General features: G+C 40.5%; 1 protein-coding gene across 1 annotated transcript in view; it reads left to right on the top strand.

Annotated features, from left to right (window-relative positions):
- Positions 1–22,063, top strand: part of MYH10 (myosin, heavy chain 10, non-muscle) — a 154,391-nt gene that overhangs the window by 34,220 nt on the left and 98,108 nt on the right. Inside the window, exons 4-6 of the mRNA XM_011958642.1 lie at positions 3,061–3,088; positions 14,975–15,077; positions 15,693–15,722. Of these exons, the coding sequence (XP_011814032.1) occupies positions 3,061–3,088; positions 14,975–15,077; positions 15,693–15,722 (161 nt within the window). The remainder of the gene's footprint in view (positions 1–3,060; positions 3,089–14,974; positions 15,078–15,692; positions 15,723–22,063) is intronic.

Here is a 22,063-nt window from a genome sequence, read left to right as displayed (position 1 = left end):
AAGACTCCATCTCAAAAAAAAAGAAAAAAAAAAAAAATTCCAGATATTGGCAATTTGTGTCCTTTTCTACTTTTTCCTGATTACTTTGGCTAGAGGTTTGTCAATACCACTGATCTTCTCAAAGAAGGAACATTTGGTTTCATTGATTTTTTTTCTTTTTTCTGTTTTCCATTTCATTGATTTCTTTATCATTTCCTTTCTTCTCCTTACTTTGGATTTAATTTGCTCTTTTCTAGTTTTTATTTAGGTAAGAGCCCAGATCACTGATTTGAAAACTTTCTCATGTTGAGAAAATGATTTACTTCAACATGGATTTATTGCATACCTCCTTACGTGATTTTTGGAAGGTGCTTTGGAAAATACTGAGCTATCAAATGAGTCCCTAGTGTTTAGAAGGCTAGTTGCATTTTCGAAAGTGAGTTTTTTCCCCTTGAATATCACCGTAAGGTTCTGTTTGGTTACATGTATAGGATTTTAGACTATGAAGATCACTGGAAACTGTCATAGTGCTGCAGTTGATCCTTGAAGGGTGGAGAGGATTCAGTGAAGCAGAGGTGGGGAGTTGATCATAGAGTTGGAGAGAATCTGGGAGGTTGGGTACTGAGGCCCAAAGTTAATACGAGATCAGATAGACAGATAACAAAAATAGATTGATCTGGCTAGAAGAGAGTTGGGGATTTTTGGTTGTTTGGTAGGCGGTGGGATAGCAAGAAGCATGGGGGAATGAAGTGTGCAGCAGGCTGTAGTGTAGGTCTCAAATTTTAGATAATGATAATAGCATGTACAGACGCAGGAAGAACGCCATCTTGAATGAATTAGGAGGCAATTAGATTTGGGTTAATTTGTGTGCTTTGATTTCTTTAATGTGTATACTACTTTCGAAAAGCCATAAACGACTTGGTATAGTGGAGTTCTATAGAAATTGCTAAGACCAGGAAAATTCGGGGTCTAAAGATTCATATTGAGAGTGAATAAGCAAAGACTTGGTAAAATCATGGTTTATAGGTGAAGAACCAGCCAGCAAGGAATAAATGTCTCATTTATAGATACATAGTTTGTGGCAGAGCTAGAACTAGAAAAGACTCCAGGCCCCATTATCTTGCCAGTGCCCACACGACACCTAGCCCTGGGTTTCTCTCAGCAGACCTTTATTAAAGCTAGCTATGGCTCACCAAGGCTGTTAATACTGAGAATAAAGAAGTAACACAGTCTCGGATCTCAAGCAATGCATTCTAGTGGGCAGTCAACTGCAGTATTGTTTGTCTGATTCTAAAATACACTTAAAAGAAGGCAACATTGAGAGACCTGAGGGAGAGCATCTGGGAAGGTATTCCTAGAGGAGGTGAAGCTGGATTGAGGCCAAAGGGACATGCAGGAGATATCCCAGTGGTTGTGGGTCTAGGAAGAGTATGTTGGAAGAAAGGATATAGTGTGACCTCTGTGTAAGTAAATGAGTAAAGGAGGCAGACATCGACTATGTACTATGAATGTTGGCTGTGGCAGCCAGAAGGAAGAATAACACCGGGTTATGAGCTATCAGAATGAAATTAGGGCCGGGTGCCATGACTCACACCTGTAATCCCAACACTGTGGGAGATCAAGGCAGGTGGATCCCTTAAGCCTAGGAGTTCAAGACCAGCCTGGGCAACATGGCAAAACCCTGCCTCTACAAAGATACAAAAATTAGCCGGGCATGGTGGCCCTGCCTGTGGTCCCAGCTACTCAGGAGACTGAGGTGGGAGGATTAGTTGAGCCCAGGAAACAAAAGTTGCAGTGAGCTGAAATCACACTACTGTACTGCAGCCTGGGCAACAGAGCAAGACTCTGTCTGAAAAAAGAAAAAGAAAAAAGAAATTAGACTTGAGGGGCAGGACAGTACTATGTTCTTTGTAAATCTCAGTTTATACATAGAATATATGAATGGATTTGTTTAAGAATATTATATAAAAAGAATATGACATAGTGAACACAGCACTTATTTCTCTTTCATGGAAGTTTTTTATGCCTAACTGCTGTGAAATCCTCCTTGGGCGCCTGAGACATCCACCAGAGGAAAAGCAAGCACAGCATGGCAAGCAGCGAAAAAGCTACTTGGGCCAGGTCCTGTGAGCTCAATTCCTTTCTAGGCAATGACAAACTTTTTTCGTATTGTTGAGAACACACACAGGTGCTAGAGGCAGACAGGCCTGGGTCCTCATCCCAGCAACCTTGCCCCTTTTTGGCTGTGTCACTTGGGAGGATTACCTAGCCTCCCTGAGGAACTTTTTCTCATCTGTGAAATAGGGATAATAATACTCATAAGTGATTAGAAATTCTGCATCCTCTACTGGGAATTTTGTCCATGAGCTGGATATGGGTTTGATTTTTCACCTTTTTATTTGAAAATTTTAGTTGGATCCTTAAATTATTAATCACTTTAAAATCATGTGCGATTCTTTTGTTATGTTTGGTGTATAAAACATGTTGACTTGAGACAATGTTTATAGATGTTTATCCTCCTTCAACTTTCTTTCCTCTCAGTGTTTACTACTTTTTTTCCTCCTTTAAGATGAAATTAGCAATGATTCCTCTCTGGTTGTGGGTGTACTTGAAGCCATTTCTGAAAGGCCATGGTTTCCAAATCTGGCCAGGTGTCAGAATCACCCGGGGAGTTTATTTAAGGAAGAGTTTTTAATTCCCATCTCCCAGAGCTGAGTGATTTAGTGAGGTGGAGTGCCAGGAAATACATTTTTATAGAACTTCCCAGTTGAATTTGATATGCGGCAGGGTTCGAGAATCAAGGTTAATTAGGCATATAAAGTCATCCAGGCAAACAATGTGTGGAATAAGCCTGAGTTGCTGTTATTTACCCTCAGAGACTCTGGCATAAGAATAGGAGATAATGAGGGGGCTTGATTAGATTTAGGACTGTATAATGGGGTTGGAGGCTTTAACTTGGCTTGAGAGGAGTAGTTATTAATATTTTGTAGGCTATTACTGCAACTTTATTATATCAAATATTTTTAAACCAGGCAAATGGTCACTTTCTTTTTTTTTTGTTTGTTTTGTTCTGTTTTATAGATCGTGAGGACCAGTCAATTCTTTGCACGTAAGTAAATGTTGAATGTTCAGATTTGTTTTTGATTTTCTTGGAAAGTGGAGCAATTATTTTTGTCTTGGGGGAGGGGAGAAGTAGAGCAGTAATTTTTGAGTTTGATGTAAACCTTGCAGTTATTTTAAGACTAAGATTATGTAAGTTGCTTAAATTGGGTGTTAATGTTTGGTTGTCAGTCTGGGCTTTTCACATATTTTGTAATGTTAATCTGTGAAACTGACATCTTTAGTTCATATGTCCAAGTGTAGGCCTACTGGACGTTTCGGTAATTTATTCTTTTTACTCAATAAGCATTTACTGAATATCATGTGCCTACGGTACTGTGTGCTCAGTGTTAAACATTCACAGGAGAATAAAACAATATCCACCACAGGACACAATTAGATTTGCACGTTAGAAAGATTACTTTGGCGGCCATGTGAAAAACGGAGTGGAGAAAGAGTTGAAACAAGAGAACCAGTTAGGAGGCTCTTCAGTCATCTAAGCAAGAGATGATGAGGACTTCAGGTATAGAAGTGGTTGTGAACCTAGAGAGAAGTGGTTGCATTTAAGCAGTGTTCAGTTTAGGAGGCAGACTTAGCAGGACTTGGTGATTTACATGCATCGGGAAAAGGAGTTAAGAGAGAAGGTGAGTGGGTGAGATGAGCAGCAGCATGTGCATTGGACCAAGCAGTGGAGAACGGAGGGTGCTGGAGTGGACTGGGGATAGCGAGAAGGTGGAAGCCAGGTGGCAGTTGAGGCATGAAGGGGAGGTGAAAATGTTAAAAATAAAATACAATTTTAAAGAAACTCAAGTATAAACCTACTTTCAGATAGTTTGAGAAGGTGAAGAGTAGTTGAGTGGTGGTAAGAGATCAATAGGGTTTTAATTGTTATTGGTGGTGTTTTAAGTGTGACCAAGATTCCATGCTGATGAGAGGAAGACAGCTTTTTGGGAGTGGCTGGGATGGGGGCAGGAAAGAGAGCTGAGAGAGCAAGGAGGGTGATGAGGAGCAGAGCACAGGGGTTGGGCATCTGGACACAGTGAGGTCCTAATGAGGGGCACGGCCCTTCTCCAGTGACAGGGCCAAGGAGGCAGATGAATACCAATATGGGTAAGTAGGGATGGGGAGCTGTGAATTGAGAAAATTCTAATCTAATGGTTTTTCTGTGAAGTAGAAGACTTGGTATTTAATAAGAAAGGGGAGGAGTGACAGGGTAGGTTTGAGGAGATGAGAGTTAGTCGGCTTTGTTATATGAATTTTCTGCTAGCATTGTTTAGCCTTGAGGAGTTATATAAATTAGCTTTTTCTGAACAACAAATCACCCTGAAACTTAGTGGCTCAAATCAGCACAGTTCTACAGGTTTCCCAGCAGTTGGATTGGGCTCAGCTGGGTGGTTCTGCCGATCTGGGCCAGACTCAGCTTTCTCACTGAAGGCTCACTCCTGTGTCTGCGGACAACTGTGGTATGACTGGCTGAATGTTGGTGGGGATGCCTTGGTTTCTTCTGCACCTGGCATCTCTTTCTTCAGCAGTCTAGCCCTGGCTTTTAACATGGTAGCAGTGTTCAACAGCAGCAAGAGGGCAAGCTCCAGTGTGTAAGCAGTGTTCAAGTTTCTGCTTGTGTCACATTCTGCTCTCCCATTCCCAAGCAAGACATGGCCAAGACATGGCATGAGTCAGGTGGGAAACATCATAAAGTGAGGCATGAAACAATTGGGGCCATTACTTTAGTCCATCCACCACAGATGTGTTGGAATACAACCAAATCCAGGTGGAGACTTGTACCTTCTCTTAGATGGAGTGGTTTGATGAAGACTTTTGGCAACATCTGAAAGCAGGAAGCACTTAGGGAGGGAATGACTTGCTGTTTGACAGAACGAAAGTTCGTGAGTACTGATTTTGTTACCCAAAGTGACCACCATTACAGATGCTAGCACTTATAATTAGATGATCAACACCATTTTAGTTAGTACCTTGTCACCAATTAATAGACTTGGATTTATGAGGTAAGTCTTCTAGCACCTGGGTTTATCTCTTCTTGGGTACAAAGTGGCAGTCATTAAGTACCATGTTTGTTTTCTTCCGTTCTTTTTTAAATTGCTTTTTCCATTTTATTATGAATACTTTCAGACATAAAGCACAGTTGAAAGAATTTTGCAGTGAACACCCATGTGTCTACCACCTAGATTCTACTGTTAATATTTCACTGTGCTTGCTTTATCCTGTCATCCACCAGTCCTTTTTCTACTGTTTATGTTGAGAGGAAAACTTTTCCTCTTGCCGCTTGGGTTCAGAATTTGGGGACCTGCAAGTTAACTGACAATGGACAGATTAACAGAGAAAAGATAAGACTTATTTACACAAGTGTACTCAGTGATGAGTCTCTTGTGGAATTATATAAATAAAAGGCGTATATCCTCTCCTTGACGAAAGGGTCCCGTGAAGTTTAAGGCTTCAGTGGGAAAGTATGGAGGGCTCTCTTGGTCTAATTGATGCTAATGAACAGTTGGGTTCACTCTTCGCAGTGCTAAAGGGCACGCTTTTCTCAATCTGGGAACCTCCCTGGGTGGGGTCAATGGCAGCTGCATATACTGGGGGTTCTGCTAAAGTTTAGATGATGTTTCCTTATGTGGCTGCTGAGATGTTTTCGGTTTAAAGTGATTTTCATACCACTTTAGTGGGCTGTTAATCCCTTCATTTGATGCATTTCAAGTTCAATTGTAGATAGACAGCAGTACACTTTCCCCTAAGTACTTAAGCATATGGTGTTAACTGAAGCCCAGTATTTTCATCTTTTTCTTTTGAAGCAAAATTTACTTAGAATTAAATGCACAAAGCTTAAGTATTCATTTCCTGAGTCCTTGCATAACCTGAACCCTTAACCAGATGTAAACAGTAATACCATCACCCCAGGAAGTTCCTTCTCCTGTCCCCTGTACATACCTACCTCCACCTCTCTCAGCCTCATTATAGTGTAAAATTTTTTAGATACCCCGATATTTAGTAACAGCTTTTCATGTTCATATCTGTTATAAAGTTTACATCATGACCTGAAAAATATGAAAAAGTGAAACAGTGTATCTTAGATTTAAGAAAATATTGTATGTTCCATGGTGCCTTTGAGGATCCACCAAATACGGTACCCCAAGTGCGTGTGACTGGTGTCTTCATAAACTTAGTCCACCGCCAAGCTAATGAAGTTTTCTGCATGAGATAACTAATTAGGGGCAGTCACTCTGTGATTTTCCCCATGCTCATGTTAAATAAATTTGTATGCCTTTTATTAAAAAACTATTTAGTCAACTTCACAAACTTTACATATGTAGCTATATATATGTAGTACGACCAAAAGAAAATACAGGCCAGGCACAGTGGCTCACGCCTGTAATCCCAGCACTTTGGGAGGCCAAGGTGGGCAGATCACCTGAGGCTGGAAGTTCGTGACTAGCCTGACAAACATAGAGAAACCCCATCTCTACTAAAAATACAGAATTGGCCGGGCATGGTGGCACATGCCTGTAATCTCAGCTACTTGGGAGGCTGAGGTAGGAGAATCGCTTGAACCCGGGAGGAGGAGGTTGTGGTGAGCTGAGATTGTGCCACTGCACTCCAGTCTGGGCAATAAGAGCGAAACCCTGTCTCAAAATAAATAATAAAATAAATAAATACAACTAGATACAACATGGTTTTATTATTATTTCTTAATCAGTATTAAGTAGTTTGATAGCATCTCCTTAAGCTTTTGAGAAAGAAAACCTTTTTATGTGAGGAATGCAAGCCTCTTTAAGTTCTCAGGCCCAGAGAGGCATTGGAATGAAACAACAGTTTCACTCCCTCCTTGAACTAGGTAATTACCTCTTAAAGCCACCTCTTACATGTGTTCTAGACTAACTGATGCCAAATAGCCAAAAAATGCCGTACACTAGATACTATAACTCATCCCCTATGGTTCAGCAGTGTGTATCCAATCACTGATCAATGTTATCTCTGTAAACCAGTGAGAATTCCTGTCACACAGCTTTGTATCAGCCCACTCCTTTTTCCTTCTTTCCTTTAAAAACTGCTTGTAACAAAGGCCCAAGGCAAGTTGAAGTGTGTCCTGGGCAGCTGGCTTCAACCTTGGCCCAAATATGCTTTCTATATTAATTTTGCCTCAGCATCTTCCTTTAGGTCAACATTTCACTTTTTTTAGTCATTTATTCTGTAATTTACTTTTCCCCCAAAAGGATAAACTCCTTAATTTACTCTCCGGCCTTATCTGCCCATAGTTCCCCAGGTAACCTTTTGTTTCTGCAGACTCAGGCCAGGCCTTGTGAGCTCCCACTTGCAAGCCACCTGTTTAATGCTTATTTATCTGAGTATCCTAGTATTCTCGTGTGTGGTGAAGACACTCAGGCTGCATGCATCCTCTCTCAGGAGAGAGTAGTCTTTCACACTTGCTCTCCCATAGAACTGGAGGTGAAATCCTGCTTCAGTGTAATCCTCATGTCAATTTTCCTTCTCATCACAATTAAAATTCACAAAGCAGTCACCCTTGATGAGGAAATTACTCTGTTCTCTTACACCCCCCTTTTAAAGAATACTCTGTTTCTATTTTATGACTCTAACTGCTTTAGGCAAGTTGGTTTTCTCCTTTTAAGTATATTTGGGTATCATGTAAAAATTATAAAACAATGGTTGCCTCACAATGGCCTATTAAGATGTGACAATCGATGTTTTTGTAAAGGAATCTTATCCATTATATACAAATATTACATTAAGTAATGATGGCCAAGCCAGCCAGCCAGGATTGAGAACAGTTGATTCCTGCTAGGAATAACATACCTTAAAAGTTTTAAGGCAACTACATTGATAGAATTGATTAAACAACTAAGGCAACAGTGTAATGTAGTCGAAAAAACATTGTGTGGTCAGACAGAACTCTGGTGTTCTTTCTACTCCCAGCTCTGCCATGAACTGTGTGATTCTGGATCAGATTGTCAGCCTTTCTAAACCCTATTTCTGTATGAGAATAACTATTTAGGGGCAGTCACTCTGTGATTCTCCCCACGCTCATGTTAAACGAATTTGTATGCCTTTTCTCTTGTTTAAAAAAAAGAAAAAGAGTAATTATTTAGTCAACTATTTAGTCGATTTGCTTTTCTAATGACCCTATTTTAGATATCCTCAAGTCGTAAAACTTTAGGAATTGTTAGATGGCTGTAGCTGTGTCTCACTTTCGACGACATCTATGTTATGGAAGAAAAAGAAGTATCAAATCAACTTGTAAATAAAAATTTAAAATGTTCTAGGCAGATATGCAAGGAAAGTGAACACATCTTTGGCTGCGTTCTCTCCGTTAATCTTTGCAATACCCCTGTTGTGTCCATTTACTGTCACATTATCCAAGACCTGATACGAGCTAGTGCCAGTGCGATAGGGGAGACTTGAGCCCAAGCCTATCTTGATCACAAAATCTCTGCTCTTCCCAGTAAGCTGCTTTCTAAAGAGAGTTTGGAAACTGTAGGAAGTTATCTGCTAATGTTATATGTTTTTATAGATACAGATAATAGAGGGGGTAATATGTATATGGTGTTTTTCAGATTGAGGCTATCTAAAACAAGAACTTCAAGCAGAGGGTGGTTTTTGAAGCTAGGCTGAATTCAATGTTTCAAATATCCAGACAAAATAAAATACCTATATTTTTACCAATAAAGATCTGAAAAAGGGGTTTCTCATTGGGGAAATCCCCATGGTCCAGAAGGAATTCAAAGCCTCAGAATTGGTCACGTGTTAATGATCTGCATCACTGTTTCTTTAGGCTGTTGTTTTTTACATTTTTGTTTTGGATTGCACATCCCTTTGAGAAGCCAAAGCTGTAGACCTATTGAGGAAACGCAAATATGTTCATGTTTAGAAACTCCTAATCTTTTGTGTCCGAATGTGCTTCAACAGATTCAGGACACCCCCAGCTAGAAGCCTCCTTGCTTTGTTCTTGTTAGCTTTATACTTCTTCCACTCTTTTTTGAAGGGTTTCTTCTCCAAAAGAGCATGATGCTGGGTCTGCAGCCTTTACCCTTAACCATAGTCCTGTCTTAGACCAGCAGTGAAACAGCCAGCCACTTAAAGGGTAAAACTGCTTCACTGTTACATTTCATTTTGTTGATGGAAATGAGGTCAGATTCCCTTTGTCCTCACTTGTTGAGGTTTTGGCCTGTTGTTCACTTTTCTGAGGATTCTCCTAACTAATTTTCTTAGAGAGAAGTCTGCTGAGCTTTCTTTTTGGCTCTCTTCCCTCTGCTTTTGTTCAAGCTGCTCTTAGTTACCTCCTCTGTTTCCATCTGGAACAGATGTGCCATTTCTCATTGTTTCATTTTGTTTTTTCTGTTTTTCCAAGGTCTATACTCCTTTGATCCTGCCACCTCCTTCGTTAAAATTAGATTTTAAAAATTTCTATTACCATCATCATCATCAATCATTATCATAACTATTGGTATCACCACTACCATGTATTGAGAGCCTTTTGGCCAGGACAGTGCTAGGCCCTTTCCCGCATTATCTCAGTCCTGTGGAGTCTCATTTTTTTTTTTTTTTTTTTTTTTTTTGAGACGGAGTCTAGCTCTGTGGCCCAGGCTGGAGTGCAGTGGCCGGATCTCAGCTCACTGCAACCTCTGCCTCCCGGGTTTACGCCATTCTCCTGCCTCAGCCTCCCGAGTAGCTGGGACTACAGGCGCCCGCCACCTCGCCCGGCTAGTTTTTTTTTGTATTTTTTTAGTAGAGACGGGGTTTCTCCGTGTTAGCCAGGATGGTCTCGATCTCCTGACCTCGTGATCCACCCGTCTCAGCCTCCCAAAGTGCTGGGATTACAGGCTTGAGCCACCGCGCCCGGCCTGGAGTCTCATTTTAAAGGTATGTAAACGCAGCCTCAGAGAACTGAGTAACTTGCCTAAAACTCCATAGCTAGGGAGTGGCAGAAGGATTTGAATCTAGGTAGGTCATTTTGATTCTGTAGCTCAGGTTCTTAACCACTGTCCTAACTATTGATTCATAAAGTTTAGTAATTCAAATCACCTCATGTATAGCGGATGAATATTTGAGTGGACAGTAATGGATAATGTTTACTGAATGCCACTTACATGCTTTAGTTGGGCTGTATTTTTTCTTCAGCAACCCTATGCATTAGGAGCTGTTATCCCCATTTTATAGTGGGCAATGTAAGGCCCGTAGTCTATCCTCTTGGGAGCTCAACAGCAAGATTTTGAATATATCTATCTTTGAAGCCATATTTTCTATAGCAGAGTTACCTTAGACCTGAAGTATGTAAAATGTAGCAGAGTTTATAAGCAATTGTTGAAGTATGGCTGCCTAAGTATGACAGGCAGGAAAAAATGCTTTAGGGTCACACTGAAGCATGTCCAGTGAGGGGGTTAGCTGGGAAACCACAGAGACAAACCAGGCTGGAAAGTAACACTCATCACTATATTTGAGACAAGTCATCATCAGTCTAAAAAAGAGGCCCATTTCTTGGCGTAATAAGAAATTATCTTTTTGAAACCAACAACCAATCTCACGATTAACATGGAAACACTCAGTATTTCTAATAATGCTGAGAACACAACAGAGAGACCACTGTCATAGCTATTTAAGAAATTACTCTTGAATAAAACCCAGATTCTTTACCATGACCTCCAGGGTCCATGGCACCCCTCCCCTTCCTGCTCCATCTGTCTCTCTTGCCATTCCCTCCCCTGATTGTTATTTATATCAAATCCTGGCACCTGGCCATCAGTCCCTGGACTAGGCCAAGCTCTTTTCTGCTTCGGGGTCTTTGCATGTACCTCTCCATCTTCCTGAACACATTCCCCAGCTCTTCACTTGCCAGTTCTTGCTCGTCTTTCAGGAGCCTTTCCGCTGACCTTCATATCTACAGGAGGGGGCTGTCCTTCCTTCTCTTTTTCCTTTTAGTGTCTTTTGTAAAATTACTTGTATCCTTGTAATCTAATAATCTTACCTGTTTTTCTTATTTATTTTCTGTCTGTTCTTCTCACCTTGCGCCCCACAAGGACATGGACTATATTCACACTATATCCCTAGCACTTAGAAGAATGCCTGACACATAAAAGTTGATTTGCAAATGTTTGTTGAAAGAATACGTAATTGAATGAATGAATAGCAACTATTGTCTTATCTGTGTACCAATAGTAGCCAGGTAGAAAATATAATGGTGATGAAAAGAGATTGATAAGAACAAAAATTATTAAAAAGAGCCTAGGAATAAACCTTAAAAATGTGTAGGGCCTACATTCATTCATTGACGCGGCAGTCTATATCAAGCACTTGCTCTGTTGGGCACTGTGATTTTAAGGATAAATAAGGCAAACATGATCCTTGCTTGTTTTGAACTTAGAAAAATGCAAAACTTATACCTGGGAGACACAGGGATACAGACATCATTTCTCCTGAAAAAAAAAAAAAAAAAAGAGGCTGAATATCGATACCATTTAACTCAAAATTCTACCTATCGTTTTTTATTTGGGAGGCAGGGAGAGGGGGAAGAGATAACAGAAAACAACTATTTGAAGTTGATGTAAAAAATAAACCTCAGAGTCTACCTGATTTCTTTTTGCTCTTTTCAAAAAGAAGGGTGATGGTGGGTGCTCTGGTTAGCCACATTTCAGAACCACTGAATATGGTGCTGACTTGGAAATAAGCCACATGTATGGGGAATAAGAATAAGATAAAGATAACTTTTTTATTCTTTTTTTGAGATGAAGTCTCGTTCTGTCACCCAGGCTTGAGTGCAGTAGCAAGATCTCGGCTTACTGCAACCTCCATTTCCCATGTTCAAGCGATTCTCCTGCCTCAACCTCCCGAGTAGCTGGGATTACAGGCGCCCGCCACCATGCCTGTCTAGAAGATAACATTTTAGATCACCTGAGAATGAATGTCTTTGTCAGTCATTGATATTGGGAGGTGGGCTGGATCATCCAGGGGAAACAATTAGATTAAATTCTTACCTCAAATCATAAAATTTTTTTTTTTTTTTTTTTGAGACGGAGTCTCGCTCTGTCACCCAGGCAGGAGTGCTGTGGCCGAATCTCAGCTCACTGCAAGCTCCGCCTCCCGGGTTCATGCCATTCTCCTGCCTCAGCCTCCTGAGTAGCTGGGACTACAGGCGCCGCCACCTCGCCTGGCTAGTTTTTTGTAGTTTTTTTTTTTTTAGTAGAGATGGAGTTTCACCGTGTTAGCCAGGGTGGTCTCGATCTCCTGACCTCGTGATCCGCCCATCTCGGCCTCCCAAAGTGCTGGGATTACAGGCTTGAGCCACCGCGCCCGGCCTCAAATCATAAAATTTTTTTCAGATTGAAGCTTCATCTGTAAAAAGTGAAACTATCAAAGTTGTAAAAGAAAACAACAGATGGATTTAATAATACAGATGATATAAAAATGAGACTACAGATTGATGTAATCTTGGTTGCCAGAAAGGCCTCTTTTAGCAGGAATAGTGGGCAGAAACCTTAAAATAAAAGTTTGGTAGGTTCGAGTGTCTAAGATTCAAGCACTCGTGGATGGCGAATCGTTGAAGGGAACTGTTATGCTAACATGAGGGGTGATTAATAAGCTTCACATAGGAAATAGTCTTATAAACCATTAAATGGGTTATATCTAGAATTATCAGCTCTTGGAACTAGAAAGGATCTGACCCAATGCCTGCATTTTACAGATTTGGGATACTGAGGCCCAGAGAAGAAAATGTCCTTGCCGAGGCCAACAGTTGGTCACTAAGGTTCCTTCACCCAGTCTTCCCTGCGGTTGAGTTTGTGGTTATCTGGGTGCAGTGTTAAGAAGATAATGCAACCAGTAAGGCTACCAAAAAATTTAAGTTTTGGACACTTCAAACAGTAAATTTTTTTTTTTTTTTAAGACAGGGTCTCACTCTGTTGCCCAGGCTAGGGTTCAGTGGCACAATCACAGCTCGCTGCAGCCTCACCTTCCTAGGCTCAAGAGATCCTCCCACCTCAGCCTCTTGAGTAGCCAGGACTACAGGTGGGAGCCACCACACCCAGCTAATTTGTTATTATTATTATTATTATTATTTTTGTAGATACGGGTCTCATTATGTTGCCTTGGCTGATCTTGAACTCCTGGGCTAAAGCGATTCTCCAGCCTTGGCCTCCCAAAGTGCTGGGATTACAGGCATGAGCCACTGTGGCCGGCCCAAATAGTGCAATTCTAAGTACAATTCCAAGAAAGAGTCCTGTCAGAAAAATTAGATTTTCAATCCTTAGATTAAATGCTTAGAGGATTATTCATTGGCAATGTATATAATAACATTTTTGAGTTTGAGTTTTTTTTTTAAAGAAAAATTAATTAGATATTGAAATTTTTATTATAATCCAAATTGAGAATTTTGTTAACTGTAAAGTTAGGTTTGCTTTGATCATGTCTTAAGGGAGCTTCAGTGTTTGAGCAGAGGCCGTAATTCAGGTATTGCTGTGTGCGTAGCAGCTTGTCTGTATTTCAAGCCTAGTACTGAGTAGAAATGAAAAGCAACTTTCGAAATGTGCCAGCCTTGCTTGTAAATATGAATCATTTAAAGTGGTGGCATTTGTCCTCATTCACAACAAAATTCATAGTATTTACTGATTTTGACAACAAATTATGTCTGCCTATGTGTCAACACTGGGCAAAGCTGCAAGGATTAAAAAGAAACAAAACACAGGCTGGGCAGGTGGATCACTTTGGGTCAGGGGTTTGAGACCAGCCTGGCCAACATGGCTAGACCCCATCTCTACTAAAAATACAAAAACTTAGCCGGGTATGGTGGCGGGTGCCTATAGTCCCAGCTGCTTGGGATCCTGAGGCAGGAGAATTGTTTGAACCCAGGAGGAAGAGGTTGTAACAAGCTGAGATCATGCCACTGCGCTCCAGCCTGGGCAACAGAGCAAGACTTTGTCTCAAAAAAACAAAAAGAAAAGAAAGAAAAGAAACAAAACACAAATAAATAAATATATGAGGCTATAGCCCCTGCCATCAGGAACCCAGCCTATGAGGCCAGCAAATGATGGGAAGATCTTTAACAAGGTGCAAATGAGGCACAACATTGGCACCAGGAGGCGAATCGTCACTAGCCTGCTGTGACAGGGGGATCTGAGAAGGCTTTCCGTGGCTTTGAAAATGAGTATCAGTACCAGTAGGCATCTCAGAGTTCTTTCAGCTCCTTCAGATTAAATCATATTAATTTAATTGTTTTAGGGATTCTCTGTTTGCAGTGCCGATCATGTTTATGGTACTGAAGAGTTTTCTTCATGAATGTTCTAATAAATTTCACTTATCTGGTAGAACCCCCCACCCTCAAGGGAAAAAAGAATGTCGTGAACATATTCCTGTGTCCTCTTACTGGCATCTATCAAGAAATATTTGGGTTTGCTGGGCGCAGTGGCTCAGGCCTGTAATCCCAGTGCTTTTTTTAAAAGGCCGAAGTGAGCAGATCACTTGAGGCCAGGAGTTCGAGACCAGCCTGGCCAACATGGCCAAACCCTATCTCTACTAAAAATATAAGAATTAGCCAGGCATGGTGGTGTGTGCATGTAATCCCAGCTACTTAAGAGGCTGAGGCACAAAAATTGTTTGAAACCAGGAGGCAGAGGTTGCAGTGAGCCAAGATCGTGCCACTGCACTGCAGCCCGGGCAACAGAGTGAGACTCCATCTCAAAGAAAAAGAAGAATTATTCGGGTTTATTATTTAATACCTTTTACAAGAATAATTTTCCAGCTACTGCTGATAGTTATTTTTTCTGTTCTCTTTTTATTTTTATTAATTATTGTTCCAATGCAATTTAATTTTTCAGTTGTAATTTTGGAATGCATGTGCTGTGCTTTCGTTAAAGTAGCCAATATTAATTCTTTCTTTCAGGGGTGAGTCAGGTGCTGGGAAGACAGAAAATACAAAGAAAGTTATTCAGTACCTTGCCCATGTTGCTTCTTCACATAAAGGAAGAAAGGACCATAATATTCCTGTAAGTTTCTGCTCTGTTGTTTTTTAAATCTTCTTTTTCATTTATAATTTCAGAAGCAAAAATAAGGAAGCCAGTCTACTCTCACACTGCTATAACTGACAGCTCCCTTGTCTCCACCGCTCCCCGCCACCTACCCAGCAACGCTTTTTTCCACTCCAGGGGCTAGGATACAAGGAAATTGCTGTTAAAGAGGCTTTCTGACAGGGCAAACTGGAATTATGGTTGTGGCTTGATGCCTAATTTCTTGCAAAGATTTGCTGAAAATTGTTCAGCAGTGCTTATGAAGACTTATTTTCCACCAAAAGAAGATGCTCGCCTATTTTCAGCAGTTCTTTCTGAACTTGCAGTAGCCTGTTGCTACTACCCACAGCAGCCTAAGGGGAGGATAGAGATATGGGAAGAAGTGATGATAGAAAAAGGGCAAGAATAGAAATGTCAGTTCTCCTTAATTTCTAGACATGCAGAAGTGGTAGTTAATACAGCCTGAGAGAATGCCAGCCAGCCCAGCTTCCACAGTTCTCAACTGCACATTGGCTTGGTGCTTTGGAAATGGCTTACTGCTAGGCAAAGACTCAAACTTGCTAACATTTGCATTTGTCTGTTTGTAATGAACAGCAGGAATCGCCTAAACCAGTGAAACACCAGGCAAGTGCTTTTCTTTATGCTTCTTAGTCTTGAGTGTTTGCACTAATTTCTGTCTGTAGATTGAGTCTCTGCTAGAATCAAATGCCACTAGTTCTAAGTGAAATCTGTCATTAAGAAAATTTACTTTTGAAAATGTATTGCTTAGAGCCTTATTCTTTCTTGAGAAGCGCATGCCGTTTTGCTTTAAATTTGTTTTCTAGATAAATTTTAATATTTATTTGCCCTTTTATCATGACATTGAACTGCATGTTTATGAAGCCTATAAATTATGGTTTCATATGTCATTTACTAGGTGGAATTATTTTAATACTTACCAGACACATGGAAACCTAGCTTTGTGCCCTACACTACATTTTAAATTTGGGGCTGCCTCTTTAAAAGTTGTACCTTTGGAGCTAACAAATTTCTGATCTGTTAAAGTTTTATGGCATGGCATAGTTTATGCCTGTATGTGTTTTAACAAAGGCCCGATTATATTTAATATATTAAATAAATTAGAGCTGGGCACAGTGGTATGCACCTATAGTCTCAGGTGTTTGGGAGGCTGAGACAGAAGGCCTGAGCCCAAGTATTTGAGGCTGCAGTGAGCTGTGATCACACAACTGTGCTCCAGCCTGGGCAACAGAGCAAGACCTCATCTCTATAAATAGGTAAAATAAAGTCAATTACAATTTTCTTTATACTGGGCAAATAGTGGAAGACTGTTAATTCTTCCTAATTATCAGATGCCTACCTTTCAGCTCCACAAACCATAGCAATGAACAAACCAAGAATCATAGCATGTCCTCCATTTCTCACTACCTGGGAGGAGGAGGAGGGCAGACCTGAGCCAGATACCTTGGATAGAGTAGGACATCTGTACTTGGATTTAATCCTTTCCCTAGCATTGGAAAGGTTTTGATTTGTCTTTCACAAACATAATGATACAAAGCTGATATAAACCAAGAAACAATAATATCGAGTTATAGAAATGATCTGTTAATATAAAGAAATAATCGTAAATATCTAAGGAATTGTCACAGACACTGAGATTTTAAGATATCTTTCTTAAGATTCTTAAGAGATTGCCAGGCCGGGCGCGGTGGCTCAAGCCTGTAATCCCAGCACTTTGGGAGGCCGAGATGGGCGGATCATGAGGTCAGGAGATCGAGACCATCCTGGCTAACACGGTGAAACCCCGTCTCTACTAAAAATACAAAAACTAGCTGGGCGAGGTGGCGGGCACCTGTAGTCTCAGCTACTCGGGAGGCTGAGGCAGGAGAATGGCGTAAACCCAGGAGGCGGAGCTTGCAGTGAGCTGAGATCCGGCCACTGCACTCCAGTCCGGGTGACAGAGCAAGACTCCGCCTAAAAAAAAAAAAAAAAAAAAAAAAAGAGATTGCCAGCCACCCAAGCTGTACTGTACCTATGAAGGGCTATGATGTCCTTTTGCTCCTTGAGCTGCAGAATAGACCAGTGATACAAATGAAGAGAGTTAATGAAATAATCATTATCCTGTAGGATATTTAAAAGCTTCTTTGCCAATTAAAGAAGGAAAATCTGGGCCAGAAACCAGCTTTTCTTTATGCTTTAGAGGTACTTGCTAAATGTCCTTTTAATGTGTACTTGGGTCACTATTGAAATAGTGTTAAGCAATTAATACACAGATTTCGGTTTTCCAAATTCCCTATGGAACACATAAATCATTGTTGTTAACATTTTGTTTCGATGTCATTTTAAACTACAGAGTGGATCCCTGTTGTATGTGAGTAGCATGCCTACCCGCCCCCTAGATTTTACTTTGAGTCAAATCAATCCCTGGGAAGCACGTTCTCCCAAAGAAGGCAGCAGCTTCTTTGGGCCATGCTTCCCGGTCATTGCCGATTTGCATGTCGTACTGCATGTGTCCACTGTGCACACAATCTTCAGTGCTGCTTTTCCCAAGTTGATTTTTTTTTTCCCAAGTTGATTTTAATCATAGTTAAGCAGTAGCTATGCTGATGTTTTTAGAAGTATCAGAAGAATACTTGTTCTCAATGTTTCTTCCCCAACACAACTGAGGAACATGAAATATTTAACAGTGCGGTAGGGAATGGTCACACCCTGGAAGGGTCCTGTCAAGAAATTACTTCTCCCCCTGCTGGGTGTCACTGTCTGCGACTTCTTCACCCCACTTGAATGATTGCCTTAAAGTTACAGTTACAATGTGAAAAGTCTGTACTTTCCAAGGTCACAGTTTCTTTTGGTTGATTTGATACCACTGGTTTGTGATTTTATATTGAACTTTATAAGCAAAAGTTAAATTCTGAGGAGTCATGTGTATACATCCAGCATTTTATCACTAAACGGTTGTATGAATTATAAACCCAAAAGCGAGGGCATTTCTAGGCTCCTGATTTTGTCAGTCCTTTATTTATTTGCTCGTTTGTCTACTCATTTTTTTTTTTAAACAACTTAATTGAGATATAATTCATATACCATTCAATGTACCCATTGGAAATGTACAATTTAGTGTTTTTAGTATATTCACATTATGCAATTATTATCATAATCAATTTTAGAACATTTTCCTCACCCCAAAAGAAACTCCATACCCATTAGCAGTCACCTGCTATTTCCCCCCAGCCCCTGGCAAGCACTAATCTACTTTCTGTCTCTCTGTATTTGCCTGTTCTGGACATTTTGTGTGAGTGGAATCATATAATATGTGGTCCTCCCTGACAGTTCTTTCTTTTAGCATAATATATTCAAGGTTTGTCCAGATTCTAGCACATATAAGTACTTCATTCCTTTTTATGGCCAAATAATATTCCATTATATTAAATATGTGTCACGTTCTGTGTGTCCATTCATCAGAAAATGAATATGGATTTTTTCTACTTTTTGGCCATTAAAATTAATGCTGCTGTGAACACTCATGTACAAGTTGTGGTGAGAACGTATGTTTTCATTTTTCTTGGGTAGATACCTAGAGGTAAAATTGCTGGGTCATATGGTAATTCTGTTAAACATCTTTTAAAGAGACTGCACCATTTGACATTCCCACCAGGAACATGTGAGAGTTCCAGTTTCTCCATATCCTCGTCGGCACTTGGCATTGTCTGTTTTTATTAAAGCCATCCTAGTGAGCAGTGTGGTCAGTCTTTTATGTTTACCTTTTAAATTTCATCTTCATTTTCTAAATATGAACAAATATAAGCAAATCAGTGTTCAAAATTAAGTCACAATACTTAAGTAAACTTGAAATAAACATTTATCTACGAACTTTTGGTGTACTTTTTAGAACAAAATTAAAGGTCTTATTTGGCTCTACCCCCTTAGTATCCACCAGCCGACTGCAAGTACGGCTTCTGTGTGCCCTCTTTCCTCTGGAGAGGTTGCTCTTAGAGACCCTCAAAGTCTAGCACAGAGTTCACAAAGCCTCAGCACGGCGCAATTTCAGAGCAGATTTGAAAATGATTAAATTCTAAAACTTGACCATCCCCTACAAATGATTCCTTCAAGCCAGCCCACTTGCCTCCCTGTCTTTCCAGTCATCTTCAGGATGACTTTGTATCTTTCCCCAACCTGGTTTAAACTGTGCTGAACCAAGACAGAAAGGTGATAGATAGCAAGTAGCAAGTAATGAGAGCCTGCCAGTTGAGATTAGAGTCTGGTTTTCAACGTGTGATTGGTTGCTGCTGCCTGCTTTTAACCTTCCTGCAGCTCTGCCCTGCCAGGCCTGCAAGGTACAGCCCGATCCCAGCCTGAGTCCCCTTGCTGGCTGAACTGGACTTTTGAAAGAGGTATATATTTTTAACCATTTCGAACTCATGCTATATCGTATAGCGAGCGTATATTATACTATGTAATAAACCCAGGAGTATAATTTTCACTGTGACTGGTAAACTTTTAAAGCAGTCTATAACTCTAAATATTTAGAACTTTAAAAATCATTTCAATAGCTAAGGCTGCTTGTTTTCTACATTCCAAAGTAACGTTATAGAATAGAAACGAAGGACATTGCCCATCCAATTCAAGAGGAAAAGTGAATAGTCACTGCCCCCTGATGGTTTACAAATGCCTTCATAATTTGGTTGAGATTTGTTAGCACCATTTAGCTAATTATGAAATTGTTCAACACAGAAATTATCTCATTTCATGTGAATTTCTGTATGTTATGATACTTATGATAGCTTTGTACCAGGTTTTTGGGGATTCATTTATGAGTTTTTGAGATCATTACTCAGTCTCACCAGTGTCCACAAATCCATTAGTAGGAGTGATACCGTGGCACTATTAACGTAGTGGGACCAACACCAGGGACGGAGGGGTGCCTGAGTCCACAATTACCATGGTGACTCTGAGGACCCATAAATCTTCTTGTTGCCTTTGGCTCACCACCATCCCCTCCCCAAATACTTCTAGAATTCCAGGTGTCCAACCTTTTAGCTTCCCTGGGCCACACTGGAAGAAGAAAAATTGTCTTGGGCTACACATAAAATACACTAATGCTAGCTGATGAGCTATTTAAAAAAAAGGTTTGTGTATCATTTTCATGATATCTACCATCACAGATAAGCAGAAAAAGTCCTCACATATAAAGAGTTGGATACCCGTGGAACCTCTGATTATACATTCATTCAGCAGAACATTTGCCAAGTATCATTTTGATCTGATACTGACCGAGTTAGGCACAGGGGATACAACCAGGTTACTTGAAGCCAACACAAGAAGGATAGAATCAGTGGATTGATCGATCTCTCTCTCTCTCTTTCTCTTTCTCTTTCTCTCTCTCTCTCTCTCTGTCTCTCTCTCTCTCTCTCTCTCTCTCACACACACACACACACACACACACACAGGAAAAGGAAAGAACCAGTAAAAAATTTGACTCCAATAATCCTTTTAGTCATATCTAAGTAATATTAAAGTAAGATATGCATTACTGGCTTTACCTCCAAGTTAGAAAAACTCTTTAAAGATGGACTATCAAAATATTTTTCTTATGATTTGGTAGGATAGTGTGTGATTTTAAGGAATCCACAGTCTAGCAGTAGATATTTACTATTAAGATAATGCCCCACTTACCAGAATGCCAGTGTTTTTCCAAGTTTCCCCATTCTCATCACAGCGATTGAATTAGGTTAAAAAAAAAAAGGCTTTTAGAGACCCAAACAGTTAATACAAACTGAGTATACCAAGGGCTTTGCAAGATATTAGTCATAGGAATGCTGATGGAAGTGACTGCCAACCCCGGAGGGGGATGGGGGCAGGCAGTCTGTTCTATCACCGAATAATGACTGGCATTTTTTCTTTTCTTTTTTTTTTTTTGGAGATGGAGTCTCTCGCTCTGTCTCCCAGGCTGGAGTGCAGTGGCGCGATCTCGGCTCACTACAACCTCTGCCTCCTAGGTTCAAGCGATTCTCCTGCCTCAGGCGCCCACCACCACACCTGGCTGATTTTTTTGTATTTTTAGTAGGGACGGGTTTTCACCGTGTTAGCCAGGATGGTCTCGATCTCCTGACCTCGTGATCCGCCCGCCTCGGCCTCTCAAAGTGCTGGGATTACAGGCATAAGCTACCGCGCCTGGCCCCTGACTGGCATTTTTAACAATGACTCTCAGTCATCAAAGTTGTTCAGAATACCATGCTTAAGGAAGTTTGGCAGCATGTAATAGTTTAGAAAAATACACAGCAAAAATAGTCTGGTAAGGGTTTTTAAGTAAGGAAACCAGAAGATTTGTTGTACAGGGAGGAAACTGTCTCAACGCCAAGAAAACGAACCGATGCCATGTAATGACATCCAGGTAGCTTGAGGTTCTCGACAAGACTGGTTTCTGACTGGTTTCAGCTGAACACGGTTGGAGATTGTACTTAAGACCTGTGAACGTGCGGACAGTCCAGATCATGCTGTAATGGACGTAGGTGGAGCAGGTCCCCTTCCTGTGTAATGTGTCTCAGGAACACTTCCCCACCCTTTCAGCAGAGTGACAGTCCACACCAGGGTGGCGTGACAGAACTGTACGGATGACATATATTCTCTTTTTTTTTTTAATTTGATGGTGATGGAGTGCCTCACATACCAAATACCACTAATTTAAAAGCCTTATGTGAGGTTCTTTATATTCATCTTTTTTGCTTAGAGTATCGCATTTCCTAGCAGCTTTTAGTTAGTTTTTCTTTAGGTCTAAAATACTGTGGGTATTTTAAAATATAGGGTAAAGATTTATGTTTGGAAAAAGCAGATTTATTTAAGTCATAAAATATAATTCTGAAATTACATTCCAGAAACACAACATCACTTCTGGTGCTTTTCATGGCCAGAAATGGCATCGTGCTTTCTCATACAGCTTTCTATTGTGTTTCATGATTAAAGCACATATT

The sequence above is a fragment of the Colobus angolensis genome, unplaced genomic scaffold, assembly GCF_000951035.1.
Source record: "Colobus angolensis palliatus isolate OR3802 unplaced genomic scaffold, Cang.pa_1.0 Scaffold47, whole genome shotgun sequence".
NCBI classification, from domain to species: domain Eukaryota; kingdom Metazoa; phylum Chordata; class Mammalia; order Primates; family Cercopithecidae; genus Colobus; species Colobus angolensis.
Note: the sequence above shows the minus strand (reverse complement) of the source record. Positions and strands in the feature narration are given on the sequence as shown.